At 40.4% G+C, this 18,944-nt stretch overlaps 2 protein-coding genes across 2 annotated transcripts in view; one reads left to right on the plus strand and one right to left on the minus strand.

Annotated features, from left to right (window-relative positions):
- The window catches only part of SLCO5A1 (solute carrier organic anion transporter family member 5A1), a 115,434-nt gene extending 108,769 nt beyond the window's left edge, over positions 1-6,665 (plus strand). The window contains exon 10 of the mRNA XM_019726176.3: positions 634-6,665. Within this exon, the coding sequence (XP_019581735.3) occupies positions 634-1,091 (458 nt within the window). The 3' untranslated portion in view covers positions 1,092-6,665. The remainder of the gene's footprint in view (positions 1-633) is intronic.
- A 5,587-nt stretch (positions 6,666-12,252) lies between these two features.
- Positions 12,253-18,944, minus strand: part of SULF1 (sulfatase 1) — a 128,818-nt gene continuing 122,126 nt past the window's right edge. Inside the window, 2 exon segments of the mRNA XM_074319303.2 lie at positions 12,253-13,843; positions 13,845-14,571. Coding sequence (XP_074175404.2) covers positions 13,762-13,843; positions 13,845-14,571 — 809 coding nt within the window. The 3' untranslated portion in view covers positions 12,253-13,761.

Here is an 18,944-nt window from a genome sequence, read left to right on the forward strand (position 1 = left end):
ATGGAGGAATATACAAAAATGCACTGGGAATGTTGTGGCACCTGAGTGAGTCAGGAATTTAAAGGAGGAGTAGGTATTTGCAAGGTGGAAGAGAAGGGGGTGAGGGCACGTTTTGGCAAAGGGAGTAACGTGTAATGAAGGAAGTCCACTTGGGTAGACTTTCTTTACTATGGGAATAAAGAAATGTCTATATCATAGCCCCCAAATGAAGCTACTACGCATCACAGATGTTTCCTAAGCTTCAAAGGTGAATTTTATGCCCTAATTATTTTCATCCTCCAAGTGCCTTTGTAAAGATGCTATTTGACATGTTTCTGACTCAGAGTGGAAAATGCTTTCCTTTCAAGTTTAAAAGGATTCCCTAATTGCATTTTCTTAGCAATAGACATTTTTATGATCCTAAAAATCAATAACACAGCCTGAAGATTTAAAGTGTTTACAATGTAGTCTACACTAAATATAAGACATGACATGCGTTTTAAAAAAAAATCAAGTAACACAAGGAAGCCAGCCGTTCTCCTCCACTGGTTTCAGAGCACACAAAGCACCTTCTTAATTTCCAAATCTGTTTTCTCTTATACGATGTGCTAAATGCTCTTCTTGTTTTCTTTTTCTTCTCCTCTACACCTCTAGCATACATTCCTACTCCAATTTATTTTGGAGCCGTGATTGACACCACCTGCATGCTCTGGCAACAAGAATGTGGGGTACAAGGCTCTTGCTGGGAGTACAACGTGACGTCATTTCGTTTCGTCTATTTCGGTTTGGCGGCTGGCCTCAAATTTGTGGGCTTTATTTTTATTTTTCTGGCCTGGTACTCCATTAAGTACAAGGAGGACACACTGCAGAGGCAGAGGTGGAGAGAATTCCCTCTGGGCACTGTGAGTGAGATGGTGGGCCACCCCGATGGCGCCAAGAAGTCCGCCCGGACTAGATCTTGCCCAGTTTTCAGCACCCAGGGAGAATTCCACGAAGAGACTGGCCTGCAAAAAGGGATCCAATACACAGCACAGACCTATCCGGGGCCCTTCCCAGAAGCAATAAGTTCCTCCCCAGACCCGGGCTTGGAAGAAAGCCCTGCTGCCATGTAGCCTCCCTCCCAAAGCTTGAAAATGGAAGACGTTCGTTTTGTTGGCTGAGTTGAATATGGCGACTTGAGAAACACCCGTGCCTTCTTTTCTTTCTTTCTTTTTTTAAACCTCTAAAGACACAATCCTCAAACCAACAAAACTCAGTATACACAGCCACTATGGATTGAGGGCTGGATACCTCAACAAGACTGAGAGCCTTTACCGCCCCCTTCTCTCCAAGAAGGAGTTTAGATAGATTTGTTACCATTTCTGCTGTTAGTTTAATGCTCATGCTCCAACAAGGCCGAGGTACATGGTTAAAACAAGTGTAATGGCGGCGCACGTCCTTAGCATACACTCCAAAGGTGGGCTGACCATGACTTTGCATTAACAAATCCACGTTTTTAGATCTGAACACCTACTGTGAGTTCTGCTACAAAGCACAAATGAATTTGCTTCAACTATGCAATCTGATCGGAAAAATGGAAGTGCAGCATGTTACTTCTGCTTTCAGAGACTAAAGCAGATGCGTTTTTGAAAAGAGGAAGCTAAACTTTCCCTAAAGGACTGTTAATAGCATTTTAAGCCATAGCCGAGGTACACATCAGGTAGCATTTTTCAAATGCTTCAAAGGAGCCGTGATAAAAGGAACAGCTACTTCCTTTCATGAGACGAGTTGTCCTTTAGTCTGCCCCATGGTAAGGTAGTTCAAGAGGCTGCTAAATCATAAACCTGATAGCTTGACTATAAACACCTGTATTCCTTCACAGGAGGTTTGAAAACTAGTGTGCTAAACTATATGGCTAGAAACTGTAATTTGAGATGCATAATAAGGAAAGAAACTCATGGCTTTCTCATCCAAGAAAATTGCTGCAGAGATTTTTTTTTTTTCTCTCAAGGGCCTGCGTCAGGGTAGTTAGGAATTGTAAACTTGTTACTCAACATAGTGGGAAAAAGGAATTCCAGAGCAATAAGATGGAGTCCCACCCAATCATTTTAGTTATATGCCTGGAAACACTAGCAAATCTGTATTGTTCTCTTTCTTATGTATGGAAAATTGCTATGGTTGCTACTGACATTGAGTCAGTAAGCCAGGAAAGTTATATCTGCAATATGAACATCACCCTAAACCCAGGAAGAGGGAGATCTGTGAGCTGGACCTAGAACGTGACCCTAAGTAATGTTTGAAAAGTATTTAAAATAAACTGGTCTGATGTACTGAACCCTACACGATCAGGGTTAGAATCATTTGACACCCCCCTTTGATTCCTTTCTACTGTGACTTTCTGGAAGTAAGCTGAGAGAGGAATTTTCTGTTCCGTTGGGTTCATTATCCACAATCCTTTCCAATACCTCCCAGCACGTCACACCGACCTAGCTGCCACACAGAATGCTTTCAACCTGGTTCTTAAAGCAGATGTCTCCTAACAGTGCTATGGACTGATGCAAGTGGACTCAGGGGATCTGGCTACTCAGAAAAAGAATCATGACAATTCAGATTTCAGAGGGACTGTCAGGTCCAAATACCAACATCACTGTTTCTGCCAAGGATCCTGTGCTTATGTTGGGCTAATTTGGGAAACGGTTTTCTTAGCTGGTTTATAGTCTTGCACAGAAGGAATGTGATTGACAGAACCATCCCATGATTTGGGCTTTTTGCCCTCCATCCTTGGCTGCCCTGGTGGGGTTGTACGAATATTTCTGGGTACAAGGTTGTTTTCCTCTCTACCTAGGAATGGCATCAGTCAAATGATTCTCTTGGTTGCATGTAGTTTGTGGAGAGGCTTATTACTAGTCAACTGAATCATGTCTCCAAGGGGTGGAGCCGGTGGAGCCGGTGGTCTCAGTGACAAGGGCTTCCCTTTGTTTGGCCAAGTCATAAAACCATTGTTGCCTGTAATTACACTGGTGTCCATCAAACTTTGGTCAGTGATGCATCTGGAAGGTCTTCAGAGAATATTGCTGAATACTGTCTACCCTTGGGGCCTCAGCGTTCCCCTCTCCCCTCTATGGGAAATCTTTGATCCTTTCGAAGAGAAAGTTTCCTTTTGGGTTGGAGATAAAGACAGGTAGGTCGGGGAGAGGTGGTGTTTTCTCAATTTCCCTCTGATCATTAAGAAACTGCATTGAGGTCATTTTTATTTATTTATTTATTTTTGGTAGCTAAGCTCATGTGTTCCAAGACTCTTAGAATCTCTCTCTTCTTGGTAGTACATTTTGAAAACGGAGCCGCTCTCAGAACTCAGGATAGGAAATGATGGACTCACTAGGCACCACTTCCTACCTTGAACAGTCATCCAGTTCAGCGATCAATGACTGGGCACCCGTTCTCTCTCAGGCAGCGTCTTACCCATTGCCATCTGCCAGTCTATGGAATCCTTCGGGTTAATTAGGCCAGAATTCAAAGAAATTGGCGTGAGTTGTACACCGCAATGTTACTATTGTACTTCCTCAAGTATCTGATGCTTAAAAATAGCAGGTGTCTCATTAACGTGTGGTTGATGTGTGTAGAATAAGCAGTAAAAATCACGGGGGATTGAAGTGTTGGAATATGTACCAAGTAAGGGTTGTCTCCAAAATGCTTTGGGTTCTGGTAGCATCATTGGAATATTATGTATCATCACCAACTAAAGTGATGATTTTATAGGTGACACCTTTTAATTGTATATGTATATGAGGTTCTTATATGCTTGTTAATAACAATAAACTGGTTATGTGACTTTATGCTCACAGATCCTATTATAAGTTTACCACTCTTCATGAGCTCAGGCTTATAATTAGTTGTCTTGGGAAAAGGTCATCTTGTTCCTTTGTAAACTCTGTAGATTAATATGTTATTTTGCTTTAATATGCAAATATAGTATCCTTGAGTCTAGCCTATTAATTTAGAAAGTCCTAGGGGGTGGGGTGGGGGTTGGAGCACATTCTTTGGTTCTCTTTATTACTGTGAAATCCTGATCCTTTGCAGATGGCTTTAATTCTTGAAAACAGTTAAAAGTTATTTAGATCCAAGGTGGGGGAAGAAAAGAGGAACAGACAAGAAACAAATTAGTGCTGGTTGAGTGTTGACTATTTGCAGAGCGTTTTGTCAAACATTTAATGTACATCATTCATTTTCATCCTTCTAATAACTTTTCAAGATAATTATTTTTATTGGTTTTTGTTTGTTTGTTTGTTTTGATTTAAAAAAACCCAACAGATTGTGAAGACAGAGGCTCAGACAGATAAGGTGACTTGTTTAGGACTGTAGAGTGGCCAGGTCAGGGCTCAGACACAGTTTTCTCTCTCAGTCACTCACTTCCTGTGCTACATATGAATATAATAGTTTTGATTAATAAAGGTAAGATGTGATTAAGATAGTGAGGTGAATCATTTCATTTCTGATGTGCTATTGTTTCTGAAGAGTAGAGAAGTTATTTCTTTGTGTAAAAATTGAAGGAAGTCTGTAGGAAACATTACAATTTAATGTTTAGATTTGCAAGGTAAATTTACATTTATTTAGCCAAGTGTAATGTTCACAATTTTTTTGTCATAATATACCTCAATTATTTATTTGTAGTTCATATTTAATATAGAACAAATCCAACTTTGGTGTTAACATGGAGTCTCAGTAGAGTTTCTGAAGTGAAACATGAGGAAAGGTGGTTCAGATTTATGGAATCTGAGCTTTGGAGATTTCAGGTGTATGCTTCCCCCCCCCCCCCCCCCCTTTCAGAATGTTAATATTTCCATTCGTTTTTTTTTGGTGAAAATCGGTTTTAAGCTTCCTAATAAAAGTTTTAAATGAACACATACAAAGTGCTACATGTTAAGTGAACATAAACGAAGTGTTATATATTATATACTACATCACTGATCCGATTGTGACCGTTAGTAGCTATAGTAATAAACAGGAGCATACCCTTGGAAATGTCAGTTATCAGAGAAGGGAGTTACCTACAGGCGGTAATGGCAGTCCTACTTTTTCACCACCCACCCAGAAAATTCTTCCTCAGTCGGCAATTGCAGCTTGCGTTCTTTGGTGGGCATGGAGCCAGAGTGTTCTTTTTGGAGCCTGTTATGTATGAACCCTAGATGCACCAAGGAGAAGTTTTATAGTTTGAATGGACCTGAAGCATTTGTGGGAATTCTCTCGTATGCCTAGGAACAGTAGAACCCAAGCCTAGGATGGTAGCCAGTTCTACCTTGTGATTTTGTGTGTACGTAAAACATCCTAAATGGCACAGACACAACGAATATAACTCTTGATATATATAGGTGTATACTGCATATTCTTAGTAGCAGCTAGACACCACAATACTGTATCATCCCTGAATCGCCTAGCCTGCAGGTTTGCTGATTCTGTTATGCAGACCAATAGGTAGCCTTTACTTGTGTTTGCATGTTCTTTCCTGGCACGACAGAGTGCCATGACTGGCAGGCGAAGTTACTGGCTCGGTGCACTTTACCTTTTCCGTCTTCTTTCCTCACCTTCCAGGATGCTGCTGGCCGTATCTGTCCCAGACTTTTTGCTACATTGGAATCAGATTGAAGAGCTTGTTTTAAGCACTTCATTTTTACTCAGCCCTAGGAAGGGTTGTATATGATGAAAACCCTCCCTGGGTATTTGCTTTTGCAACATTTAAAAAAAAAAAATGCCTTGGTGCTAGAAGTATTTGATGCATGCTTACCACAAAAATGCCCCACTGAATTCACAGTATTTCACTGATAAGGGACTGCATGTGCTTTGCTTTTGGAAATCTGGAGAACTTCCCGGAAAACAAGCAGTCATTACGCCTCATTACTACAGTTAATCCATGAACTTGACGCTGCAGAAATGAAGTGTGTAAGGGGAAATACTTTTTTCTATGGAAAACTCAGTGCTTTTGATATTTATTTTAGCAAGAATACTCCCATGCTAAAAACAACTTCAGAGAGGGGGACAATATTTCAGATAATTGTGTCTTATTTCTTCTTCAAAAATGTACACCCATGTAAAATGTTTTTAATATTAGGGTTTTGAAGATGTCTTTTTCTGGTATTCTACTATTACATGTTAAAATCGAAGGAGAAGATATTATTAAAAACTGAAGTAATTGTAGGGACATAATAAACCAAAGGGGTGAAAAAAAAAAGTTGGAAGTTTGTATCTGGAAAAGAAAATTAAGAATAATTGGTAAGACATCATAGTGGGCATTTTTCTTAAAATACATACCTCTACCCCAAACCCCAAATGTTAGTTTAAAAGCATGAAACAGGCAGGTCAGCCTCTAACTCTTTAGTTAAAGGAAATGTAATATTGTGTTAAACAAACTGGCATTAGAATCCTAGTGGAGTGCGTGTTCCGTGTGCGTGTGTTTGTGTGTGTAGAGGAACGCTCGTCATGAAAGGCTGTTTTGAGTTGTTGCATAAAGGAGTTTGATTTTGTGACTCTTCAAATGAATATTTATTTGGTGACCTCTTAGGGTAATTTAAAAGATGTATAATTTCCTTGTGTTTCATGAAATCTGTTGTCAATGGACTAATAAACCTTGGTTTACAACATCTTGAATACTTGATCATTGAAAATTAAGGAAAAAAAGTGAAAAATAAGAATAAAGTGTGTTGGATTGAAATTAGTTTGTCTCTTAGGATTTTTGTTGTTTGAAGAGATGGAGCAATGATGCCAGTGTGACTGTCCACCCCCCATGCCCGCCACACAATGAAGACATGGGTTTGATTGGATTAAATCACCCACCACTACTCTGAAAAATGGTAGTAACTCCTTATGTAACTGACAACTCTGCCTTGAAGACTAATATCTTACCGTGTTTCTCTGAAAATTAGACCTAGTTAGACAATCAGCTCTAATGCGTCTTTTGGAGCAAAAATTAATATAAGACCGGGTATATTATATTAAAGACCCAGTAGTAAAATAAGACCAGGTCTTATATTAATTTTTGCTCCAAAAGACGCATTAAAGCTCATTGTCCAGCAAGGTCTCATTTTCGGGGAAACACAGTATGTGTAAACTATTAGGACTATAGTTTTAAGAGCCTGTGGTAGCACATTTTCCATTGAACCACCAAAGAGAGTAATTTTAAGTAGTCCACTTGTCTACTTCAGTTCAAAACAGACTTTGAACTTGCAGAAGTATGTGCCCTGAATATGGTTTGTGTTGGTCAGGATAGGCCGAGGAATGCTTAAAAACCTGCTAACCCCCAAATCTCACTGGTCTCACAGCACAAAAGTTTATTTTGCGTTTCCATTAGATGGCTATATGGGTCTGTTCCATTTAGTTCCTCGGGGACTCAGCCTGACAGAGGTTCTACCATCTTGAAGCTGCACCATCTGGCACTTTCAGGATTGGTCTTGGTTGCTATGCAAAAAAAAAGGAAAGGAATTGCCCAGGGAAAGGCAAAGGGCCTTTTCTTTTTCTCAGCCTGCAAGTGGCACATGTCACATTACACTGGTCTAACTAGTTACATGTCCCTGCCTAACCTCTTGGATCCTGGAAGTGTAAGGGCGCAAATGGTGAGCATTTGGTAGGTAGTATTATGATGATGATTATTATGATTGGTTAAGAATGATTCCCAATGGACTACAACTCTTTATTCTAAAAATTAAAAGGAAACAAAAGGGAAGCCTCACACACAGAAAAGAATGATTTCCAAAGGAATGAATATCAAAACTTGGTCAAGAAAGCAGTTGAAAGCCCCCTGTCTTCAATCTCTACTGAATAATAAATTACTCATTGCCAAAGTGGCCCAGGAACTGGTCTGAGACTGGAGGAAGAACTGCAGCTGGGACTCCATCCATGGAAAAAAAGCACTGTGTTTTGAGGTCTTTGCTGATGGACAGGAGTTTTCCAAGTACCCTGGCATCTCAGACTTTTGGGTGAGAGGTGGAAGCAGGTGAAGGAGCCGTGGAAATAACAGCCTGGCTCATGGACTGAAGCACAAAGTGGTTATATTTAGAACCCCTCCTTAGCGCTCTATAGGTGGGGAGCAGGGTAATTGATTTCTGTTTCTCACTCCATCACCCTCCTGCACAGCAAAACTAAAGAGTCACAGTGGCTCAAGATACCCGAGTAATTGGGGTTGGGGGGGTGTGCGTCTTTTGACTTCTGGGTAATTGCTCATTTCCCCCCAAGGGTTTGTGCATTCATCAAGGGAGCCACTTACACAAAGAGAAAATAGTACCCCCTGCCCAAATCTACCACCTTTTCTTTAATTATGTGTGCAATTTAGGCAAAAGGGTTCCTCTTGAATTTCTTAAATATCTCACTTTCAAGGACGAGGCAGATGCAATCTGGATATTGGGCTTTTTTGAAGTAGATATACGAGAAAAGGTTTCTTTTTAAGAAATGGGGAGAGAGGAAAGGTTATGAATGTAGCTATTCATCTTGCTTTAGCCCCAGACTTGGTTCAAGCTCAGCGTTTTAAGAGCTATTAAAAAGCATCCAGTTCCTCTCTTGTTTTTAAAATTGTCAGCTGGGCAGAGATGGCCTCTGTAGCTTCGGCGTATGGAAGCCAAAAACCATTTTTAATTGTACAAAGTCATTGGAAAGCAAGGAGATCAATATTCGGTGCTCACTTTTGAATTTAAATCTCAGAGTTTGATGTCATTCCAACTCATAATGCCAACATAAATCAGTAGAGAGCTAAAACCATTCTTCGGCCTGCTGGAATGGCTAAGATCCTAGGCGCTGAAAAAAGAGTGAGCCTCCATGCTTGTGTTGTTCTAGATGTGTTCTTTTTTTTTTAAAAATTATTGGGGAAGGGGAACAGGACTTTATTGGGGAACAGTGTGTACTTCCAGGACTTTTTCCAAGTCAAGTTGTTGCCCTTTAGATCTTAGTTGTGGAGGGTGCCGTTCAGCTCCAGGTCCAGTTGCCATTGTTGGTTGCAGGGGGGGCTGTGTTCTAGTCAAATGGTAGTGCTGCTACTTTAGAAATTCTTGTAAGTGGCCGCCCCTCTGACAGGGGCCAGGTCCTGGCTCGGAGCAAAGATGTCTGCTTTAGCTGCACTAGAGTGACACCTACTGGTCATAATGGAAAACACATGCTCTGCTAATCTCTGGGCCCTTCCCGTTCCTGGGTTTGTGTGGGGCTGTGATGGGTACATAACATAGTAAGGTGGCAAATCGATGTCATCTCTTCTGCTGAGGTCCATTAGTGGTTTGATTGGTTCCACTGTGGTTCTGGGTCATCTGTGCTGTTGGGGCTGAGAGGTGGGGTGATGTGGGGGAAGAGGTTTTGGGGGAGAGGATGCAGAAGCTGAGCTGCAGAGTCTTGGGAGGCTAGAAATTCAGAACAGGAGGTGTATACCTTTGCTCCCCACTCCCATTGCCAGCAGCAAAGCTCCCTTTGGCGCCAGCCTTCTGCAGGACTTTTTAGCATCAGGGGTTAAGATGTGCTAATCCCAGCAGGAAAAAATCCGAAATTTGAAAGACATTCCCTCTACCTTATACTGTTCAAGTTCTCAACGTCAGCAACACAAGTAGGTGAGTTGATCAACACTAGTGATAGTTGCATTAGGTAAGTTTCTTAGTCAGAAATGGGGAAAAGGAGCAAAGTTATCAATGTGGCCACTTATTCTCACTTTGTTGGTCCCAGACTTGGTACAACGTCAGTGTTTTCTTACCTGGGGAAGGGTATAAAATGGGGGTGATATTATGTCCGAAAGTGGGGGTGTCCAAGAAAGTTTCAAATGATATGGGAATTGAAGGTTGGGTGAGATTTCTACAGGTTGAGAGGGGGAATGGGAATATACCCAAGGAGGGTAGATGGAAAGTTGGAGAAAAATTCAGACCTGGGAAGGTAGCATGAATCCAGGGAAAGCTGGTAGTGACAGGTGAGGTGGAGCAGTGATGAAAGGCTGGGTGGGTGGATGAAAGGCTAAAACTTCACAGAGGACATTAAAAAGTCATTGAAGATTTCTGAGTAGGAGGCTGAGATCTGAGCCACGGTGACAAAACACTCACCTGGCAGTTAGTGTGGGAAGTGTCGGAGTTGGGAAAGGTTGGAGATGGGGCTTCCACCGCAGCTTTTATAAGTCATGGGAGCCTAAATGAACCAGGCCGGTAAAACCATCTCGACGTATTAACTGCCTGGAGTATTTTCATTATCAACCAATTTTTGTTTTCTATGAAAATAATTTTTGAAAATCTCAACCAGAATTGGACGAATTTGGTAAATTGAGGACCTTCTTATATGAGATCCTATCAGCTCTAAAGTCTGGAAAAATAAACATTGAAAAATAATTTTTAGAAGGTCGACGTGGTTAGGAACGCTCGGCATGGGATGGGAATTTTAAGTATTCATTCCTTCTCTCTTAATCAAAACACCTTGCAAATGCTGGCGCCCATAGGAATTTTTGTTTGTTTGTTTAAGAAAGGTGGGAGGAGCCTCAGATATTAGTTATCAAGTTTGGGTGTCGCAGATAGGTTTTTGTCTTGCGTGCCAACGCCACCAATTCACCAATGTTGATAGTAGCTGACTGGAGAAGTAGCTGCTGTGTTGAAAATGATTCTAAGGGCCCACACCCTGGGTTAGTGGAAAGTGTCTTAAAGCATTAACAATATCTTCTGTGGGCACATTTTGGGAAAAGAAACGCATATGCTGTACATTTGCGTCCTTAAGTCGAACCTCTTACTTTACAGTTGAGGAAGGTGTTTTAGAAGCTTGTGTGACTTTTCCAAGATCACACAGATAGTAAAAACTGGACTTTGCCATGAAGTTATGTCTCTCATTTCATGTCCATTATTCTTTCCATTACTTCTTACTAAATGGGGTCCCACTACAGCCTCTCTTCCCTAATCTAGTGTGTGCGCGTGCGTGCATGTGTGTGTGTGTTGAAAAAGTGGAGAGGGGCTGGCTCTGGCCTCTGCTAAATCTTTTCCTCTTCTAAATCTGTGGGGAATGGGAAGATGGGAAATCAATCCAGCCCCTCTGAGCGTCAGCCTCCTCACAGATCAAATGAGGCCAGTTGGCCAGCTAGTCTCTCTTGGGCCCTTATTCCACATTATCAGGTTGGTGCAAAAGTAATTCCGGTTTTTGCAATTATTTCTAACCTTTTCAACAGCAATTACTTTTGCATCAACCTAAATATTAAACTAAGATGCAATTTTCCCCAGGATAGCAACATTTGGCCTAGTCACATTTTACAGGAAAGGAACAAGAGGAAGGTAGTGACGTGCCTTTGGACAGCACTGTTACCTCGGACTCTTCCCTTGATGAAAACTGTGACCTATGGACCCAACTGGGACCCTTCTAAATTCATATATTGAAATCCTAACCCCCAATGTGACTGTGTATCTGGAGATAGGGCCTTTAAAGACTTAAGTAATTAAGGTTAAATGTGGTCAGAAGGGTGGGTCCTAACCCTCTACGTCTGGTGTCCTTCTAAGACACCATCCATGCACGTGCACATAGAAAAGGCCATGTTAGGACACAGTGAGAAGGCGGCCATCTATAAGCCAAGGGGAGAGGCCTCAGGAGAAACCAAGCCTGCTAACAGCTTGCTCTCAGACTTCCAGCTTCCAGAACTGTGAGAAAACAAGCTTCTGTTGTTTAAGCCACTTGTCTCTGGTATTCTGTTATGGCAGCCCTAGCAAGCTAAATACACACGGTTTCCTCAATTATCGAAGGATTGAACTGGCAGATTCCAAAGTCCTTTGCTTTTTCCCCCCCTTTGTTATTGCTGGAAATGTTGGCTTTCCGGACATTTCATATTGTTAGCCCCTCTACCTGGGGGAGAAAGCACCTCAGGAGCTCCGGAGCAGAAGGAATTGCATGGAATTTGTCAGTTAGAAAACTTGAGGTCTTGGAGAGCGGTTAGGTCTCCCCCAAAATTCATGGTCTCCAAAGAACCCAAACTGCCTTTGGTGGGTCTGGGCTCTTGGATGCATAATTTGTGGGTCCAGTGAAAAATGGAAAGGTGGGATCCCTGGTTCAAGAATTAGTCAAGATTTCAAGATGGTGACAGTAGAGAATAAAACCAGGTCCAGGCTGCAGCCGTGCTGGTGCTGCCTCTGCCACAGCAATGAGAGAAAGCCATGTTGTAATGCCTAATGTGAGAATGTTCGATAACCCACTGACTTTGGGTCCGTGTTACTAATACGGCTAATATTCAATTATATAACGTGAGATGGGGACTCAGTTTTACTTGCCAGGAATGGGTGCACCACAAAAACTTGGTTAAGCGCATTTCTCTGAAACAGGTCAAGTTGAAACACCTTTTATTTCAAGAAATAATGCTTCTAGACTTTCCTGAAGCCAGAATTGTTCTATAAAAGTATCACAGAATATTACACAAGATTAAAAAAACACAGTATGCGTCCTAATAACCTGAAACTTTCTTTACAAAGCTTATCATTCGTGACCATAAATATGTTTCTTCTGTCATTCAGCCAGTGACACACACATCTGATACAGAGCTAGTTAATTTTAACATATGTACAGGGTCTACAATAAAGACTTAAAGTTATCAAAGATTCCACTATAACATATTAAATTTTATTTAAAAGAGTTTACCTTAAGCACTTAAAGAAAACATAATTTACCTATGTGTTTGAATTATCTAAAAAGAAAATCACTGTTAAGCTATTTTTGGGAAGTTGATTACGATACTGGTAACTTTCAATGAGGTAATCCTTTTGCTGGTATTTAAAAATCTAATACATAAGAGGAATATTTTCAAGAACTCAGAATTTGAACAGCAATTTTGAACTATGCCTTTAGAAAGTCAGAACTTGGCGAAGGCCTTAAAAAGAATCGTACAACACATAGGGTGGTATTTAAATTATGAAACATTCATGAATTTGTTTTATTGAAAAAAAATCCTTAGAGAAATTCAAAATGAAACATACTTTCTCAACATGTAAGCTTATTAGCTAGGTCAAGAAAACAGAGATGAGGGAAAAAAAGTCTTCAGTCCTTTTCTCCTGGTAAGAAAATAATAAAAATTTAGCAATGGTAAGCGTAAGATGAACACTGCGGCTAGGCACAGAGAGAGCAGGCAATCTTTGTTTTGTGTATTTATTTATTTTTACTGCCAACATCATCAGCCATGCCTTTCTGCTAATCAATTTTAGCAAGTCGAGGTGAAACGCATGCACTAGTTTCTGGCAAAAGCATATGTTAAACAATATGGGATCCATACTGTGTGTCATCCTTAGGGGTCTATTTTATTTTGTCACACTGAGAGCAAGCAGTGAGACTGTGACAAGCCTGTAAAAAATAATAATAATATAATAATAAGGACTAGTCCAATTGACATGGCATTCCGATCTCAAAGTGCAAAATCACTGAACTAAAAATGATGGCATCGAAAAATTCCAGTGGTTAGAAATGAATCAAAACCACATGGTGCAGGCAGTGGAAAGCGTGTGGAAAGATTGACCAAGGATGTCCAGTTTCAGAAACTCAGCAAGGCACCTTTCTGGCCATCTTCATTGGATAGTATTGATATATGCATGTCCCTACAACTTTCAAAAGATAATACTGTTTTAGTAGCCCCCCCAAGAAGCCCCCCCAAAATCCACAAATCCACCTTTCTTTCTACTCGTGACACATAGTGACATCACTGAGTCCCTGGACATCTGCTTGCATGCACACTGACTTCTACTGCACCTAGGGTAGCTTGGAATGTTGGTTGTCATGATTACCTTTATTAGTTTACTAATAAAAAGTTAAAAAAATACTGTGTTTAGGATAAAGTAACAATTTCATCTACTCAGAGGAGAGCGGAAAGGAGGCACTGCCTTCTCGAGTCTGTGAGCTCCCCTTTCTGTGATTCTTCTCCACCTCATTTCTCCGTGCTGGAGTTAATAGGCTCCTCCAAGGTGGACATTCTGACCGTCTGATGAGTAGAGTCAACATCAGAATGCACAGGAAGATACAGTTGCTCTTTGAAAACATCTCGTTCTGGACCACCTTCCCGGGGAAGTTCTTTCTGGTGTCTAATGGGCTGTAGCCTGGAGCTGGGCTTAAGTATCAGCTCGAGCACACCATTGCCACTGAAATCAGTTGCAAGATGATTTATCTCTCTATGTTCCATCCATTTGTCAGTTTTATGATTTCTCCAGTGTTCAGAATTCAAATGACTAACTTCTGGAATGTTGTTATTCCATTCAAGTTTCCTCTCTGGACTGAACGTCGGTCGGTTCAAATGCAGGGTTCGAAGGTCAGCTGGCAAGGTCAAATGAGGGGCTTCCCCAATTGTAGGACGTGGGTCTTCATCTGACTCAGCAGAGGCCATCTCTACCGGCACAGAGAGCTCAGCAGATACAGCCCGGAATCCATCACCTTGAGCAGGATTAGTCTTATTTGTTTGATTTTGCTCGTGGTGACTGTTCAGCAGTGCAAATATTCTATCTACATCCTTCAAGTAATTAGTCCAGTCAACCAGACTAAGTCTATAGTTCTGTCTGTATTCAGAGACGCTTTCATTCACGCTGTAGAAATTCTCCAGGCCTCCCCAGTTGACGTCTGCAGTGAGACTGCGCCGATTAACCTTCCCATCCATCCCATAACTGTCCTCTGTGAGAAGAGAGATGAAGGTGGGTCATTAGTGGAGAAAGCATTTCCTCCTTTTGGACAAGCAGCTTCCATTGTTTTTACAGAGCACATCAATTGGAAATACAACCCGAAAAAGCATTTTACCCTAGTAATTTGTTATTAAGGAGTGGCCTTAGCTTACAAAAGTGATTGAACAATAACAAACAGTTGGAAAGAGGATCAAACAAGTGAGAACTACGATTGGGCACAGCTTGTGCTAGAAATGCACTGTACGTCAGTCAAGGGGCTCATGTTTTACGCCTGGCTCTACTCAAGTCAGCTCTGCAACGAGGAAACCCTGTGATGAGTCTCTGAGTCTTGGTCTGTCATCTGTCAAACGTGAGAATCACAACCTTGATCACTTATGGGGTTGTGGGGTGAATGACGAATTTGGAAGTATTGTAATGGAATAGTCAATGCTTCATAAGATATTTTTATTTTATATTCCCTGCTATAAAAATAAACCTGAATGCAATTAAACTCTTCACATCAAATGCTTGACTCTGTTTCGATTGTTGTTTTTTTGCCCTAAAAGTTCTATGCCTTCAGTAAATCACTCTTTCAGTGGTTTTCAGAGCATGCAAAGAATGCTGCAGCTTTTTCTCTCTCACATCTTACTACATCACCAAGATGACTATACTTGTGCAGAAAACATCTTTTCTCTAGTTGCATCCAAGTACCATTCTAAAGAGGCGGCTAGATCCAATGAACGTCCCGCAAAATAATACAGAGCAACAGGAAGCATGAGCAAAACTACACAAGACCTATATTCTCAGTTTAACTAGAAGATAGAAAATGATATAATCTTCAAATCACCTATAAGTTAAAAAAAAAAAAAGTTAATACCAAATCTAAGCAGAGCTGTATTTCACACTTTGGGGAAAAGCACTGGGAAAACAGCATGGATAAGAGAAGAAGGAATTGAAGATGGAACTAAGAGTTGATTTGCAACCATCGCTGGAAATCTGAAGCATGAAATACTGTGAAGAGTCCTGTAAAATGGCAGTAGTGACAATAAAGAAGGGACTTAAGTGCCCAGGCATTGAGGTGGTTGTCCCTAAAAGGTATTGCTTCAGGCAGAAAAGCAGATGAAGGAAGAGAGATATACTCGTTGGAAATTGTGATAAAGAAAAAGGAAGGGGGGTGGCAATTGCACGTCCTGCAAGAAAAATAGAAAAACAAAAAATTGGAGGACGCTCAATTTTTCTCACCTCCCCCCAATAATAATAAAATAAAAAAGTAAAAAGAAAGTATATTTGGTTACACTGACAGAAAACGATACTCTTAATCTAGGAAACTTGCAAATATTTCACATCCATGAAATTGATAAAGGCAGTCTAAGTCTACATAAAATTATTAAAAAAATAGACACTAAGAAAAAAATCTATCATCTTATGAGAATGCTCCTGCTAAAATACACCATAAAACGAAAAAAGCCACGACACAACACTGCCAAGTAAATTAAATCAAGTGTCTCAGGATCCTAAATCAGAAATTAGAGTATTGAGCCAAAGATCTTATATCCAGCCGAGCTCTGCTTCAAGTACCAACGCTGTAGAAAAACAGTTTTAAAAATGTAAGAATGCAGAGGGTACTGTACACATCAGCTCTTCTCGAATAGTCTTCTAGAAAACGAATTTCATTCAGCTAAGAAATCACTGGGGGAACTACCGCAAAAGGACTGGTGGTGTACATTTAATATGTTTATCAGATCTAGGAGTAAAACAAAGCTGGGGAAGGGTAAAAACAATATATACATTTCACATGACAAAGTGGAAACAGTGCAACTAAAAATGGGAGGAAAAATAGAAAAGCTGGAAGAGAATAAGTTCATTGAGAATATAGTTTAAGTAATAAATGGGAGTTTACAAAACACCATTAAAAACTGACCACTGAGGTAATAAAAGATTAAATAAGAAACAGGGATTAGGGATATTAAAAATGTATACGTTCAAAGGCAACCAACAGAACAAAAGTACAAAGCCTATTACGTTCCAAAGGGAAAAATAAAGGGCAACCAGCTTTGTAAAGAAGAAGCTACCGGGCCGGCCCAGTGGCTCAGGCGGTTGGAGCACCACGCTCGTAAAGCTGAGGGCCGCCAGTTAGATTCCCACATGGGCCAGTGAGCTGCACCCTCTACAGCTAAGATTGTGAACAACAACTCTCCCTGGAGCTGGGCTGCCGTGAGCAGCCGGAGGTTGGCATCAGCTGCTGTGGGATGCTGAGTGCTGCCGACAGACTGCCTCAGCCAGGGGGAGCGTAAGGCTCATAACACCAGCCTGGGCCAGGGAGCTGCGTCCTACACAACTAGACTGAGAAACAACGGTGTGAACTGGAGGGGGGGAGGAGGTAGAAAAAAGGGGGGAATATATATATATATATAAACAAATAAAAAATAAAAAAATAAAACCCTGACTTAAATCTCATTTCTACTGTTTAAAAAAGAAACAAACAAACAAAAAGAAGCTACCTAATAGAAGATACAGTGAGAAACATAATTAACCGTAGATACTCAATTCAAGACAGGTCAAATGGACTAAAAGTAAATAAGAATACACAAATACTAATCAGGTAGAGTTTTTAATGATGAAGGAAAAGCCTATTTACAATAGTAACAAAAAAGATAAAGAGCCTATGAATAAATTTAACAAGAAATGTACAACACTTATAAGAAAAAACTTTAAAAAGTTTCTAAAAGACCCAGAAGTACACTTGACCAAGTAGACAATTATCCTTTGTTCTTGGGTGGAAGACTCAGCATCATAAAGTTATCAATTATTCAAAAACTAGATAGAAAAAATGGGCAGAAGACACATCCAGATAATCTATAAAAACAAGTAAAATGGGCTTTAAATGTTCAAAAACACGTTCAATTTAACTGCAATATGAATGAAAACCATACTGAGATACTGTTTCTTTCTCATTCGATTGAAAAAAACAAATTAAGAAGCTGGACAGCTGTTGAAAACAGACATGTACGCATTGATGATGGCCATGCAAAACGGTACAAATATTGCCAAATTGGCAATATTTAATACACCCATATATGCATTTGCCCATCAGTTCAGATATCCCATGACTGGGAATTTCTTCTGAAGACATCTTTAACAATGTGAAACATATTTGCACAAGGTTCTTTATTGCAACACTACTTGTAACTGCAAAATATGAGAATAACGGAAATATCTACACATAAAAGAGTGGTTGAATAAGTGGCATCCACACAGTAGAGTACTATAAAAGTCATGAAAAGAGAATGGGAAAATCTCTGAACTGCCAGGGAGGATGTATTTTAAAGAGAAAATCATATTTCAAAGTGAAAAAGACACCAAGTACAATGTAGTATGTATAATATGCTACCTTTTGTGTAAAAAGGCAAGAGAAATAAAATATACAGCATCGGCACATTATTGCACCAAGAAACACAGGAAGATAAAGCAGACACTGACGAGACTGGTTACCTTCACTGCTGGGTGGGAAGAGGCTGTGGAAAGAAGTAACATTTCTCCACATAGGAGGTGGAGCCAGAATTTATGCCCAGTTGACCCACAAAAGCGTTCTGACTATTTATGGGACCTAATCTGATCAACCCCAAAGCTTCTTGCTTTCTTTTTCAAGTTGTGGCGTTTTGGAACTATGCTGATGCATTGCATACTAAAAAAACTAAACAATGGTGAGAAAAACCAGACCCTAAAACGGACTACAAACAGAAATCAACCAACCTTACTCTTATTTCAAACGAATAACGTAATCACAATAAAGAGGGAGGGGTGGCACGGAAGGAGCCCAAGTAACTTTGAACACAGTGCTGTTTTCTCTCCTTCTAAAGACAAAAAGAATGGAAAAAATATATTGACCTCGAGTTAGCAGGTTTGTTTTGCAGTAGTAGGATTTCGTCATTCTGAAATTGCCTTCTGTGTCCTGTAGGGTTTAACCAATGAGTTAACCCATCGAGGATAATGGAAACACCTCACTGTTGGAAAAATAAGTTGTAATATAGAAACTAGGAAGACTACAAGGAACCTTGCGGTGTTGCATTAGAAAAGTATCAGTATAAACACATTGTTTTTAAATATAGGTAGCTACATCCACACCTATCTCTGTATCTGTAGGTATAGGAATAGCTATTGATATACTGGGGGTGCCCCAAAAAATGTATACACATGACTTATATTCATCTTTTGTTATTGGTATATATTGAGTATTGCAATTTTTATTTTTTATTTTTTTATTGAGGAATATTGGGGAACTGCATTTCTCCAGGGCCCATCAGCTCCAAGTTAAGTCGTTGTCCTTCAATCTAGTGGTGGAGGGCGCAGCTCAGCTTCAAATTCAGTCGCCATTTTCAATCTTTA

The sequence above is a fragment of the Rhinolophus sinicus genome, chromosome 7 (genome assembly GCF_057876585.1).
Source record: "Rhinolophus sinicus isolate RSI-liver-muscle chromosome 7, RSI-T2T, whole genome shotgun sequence".
Taxonomy (NCBI): domain Eukaryota; kingdom Metazoa; phylum Chordata; class Mammalia; order Chiroptera; family Rhinolophidae; genus Rhinolophus; species Rhinolophus sinicus.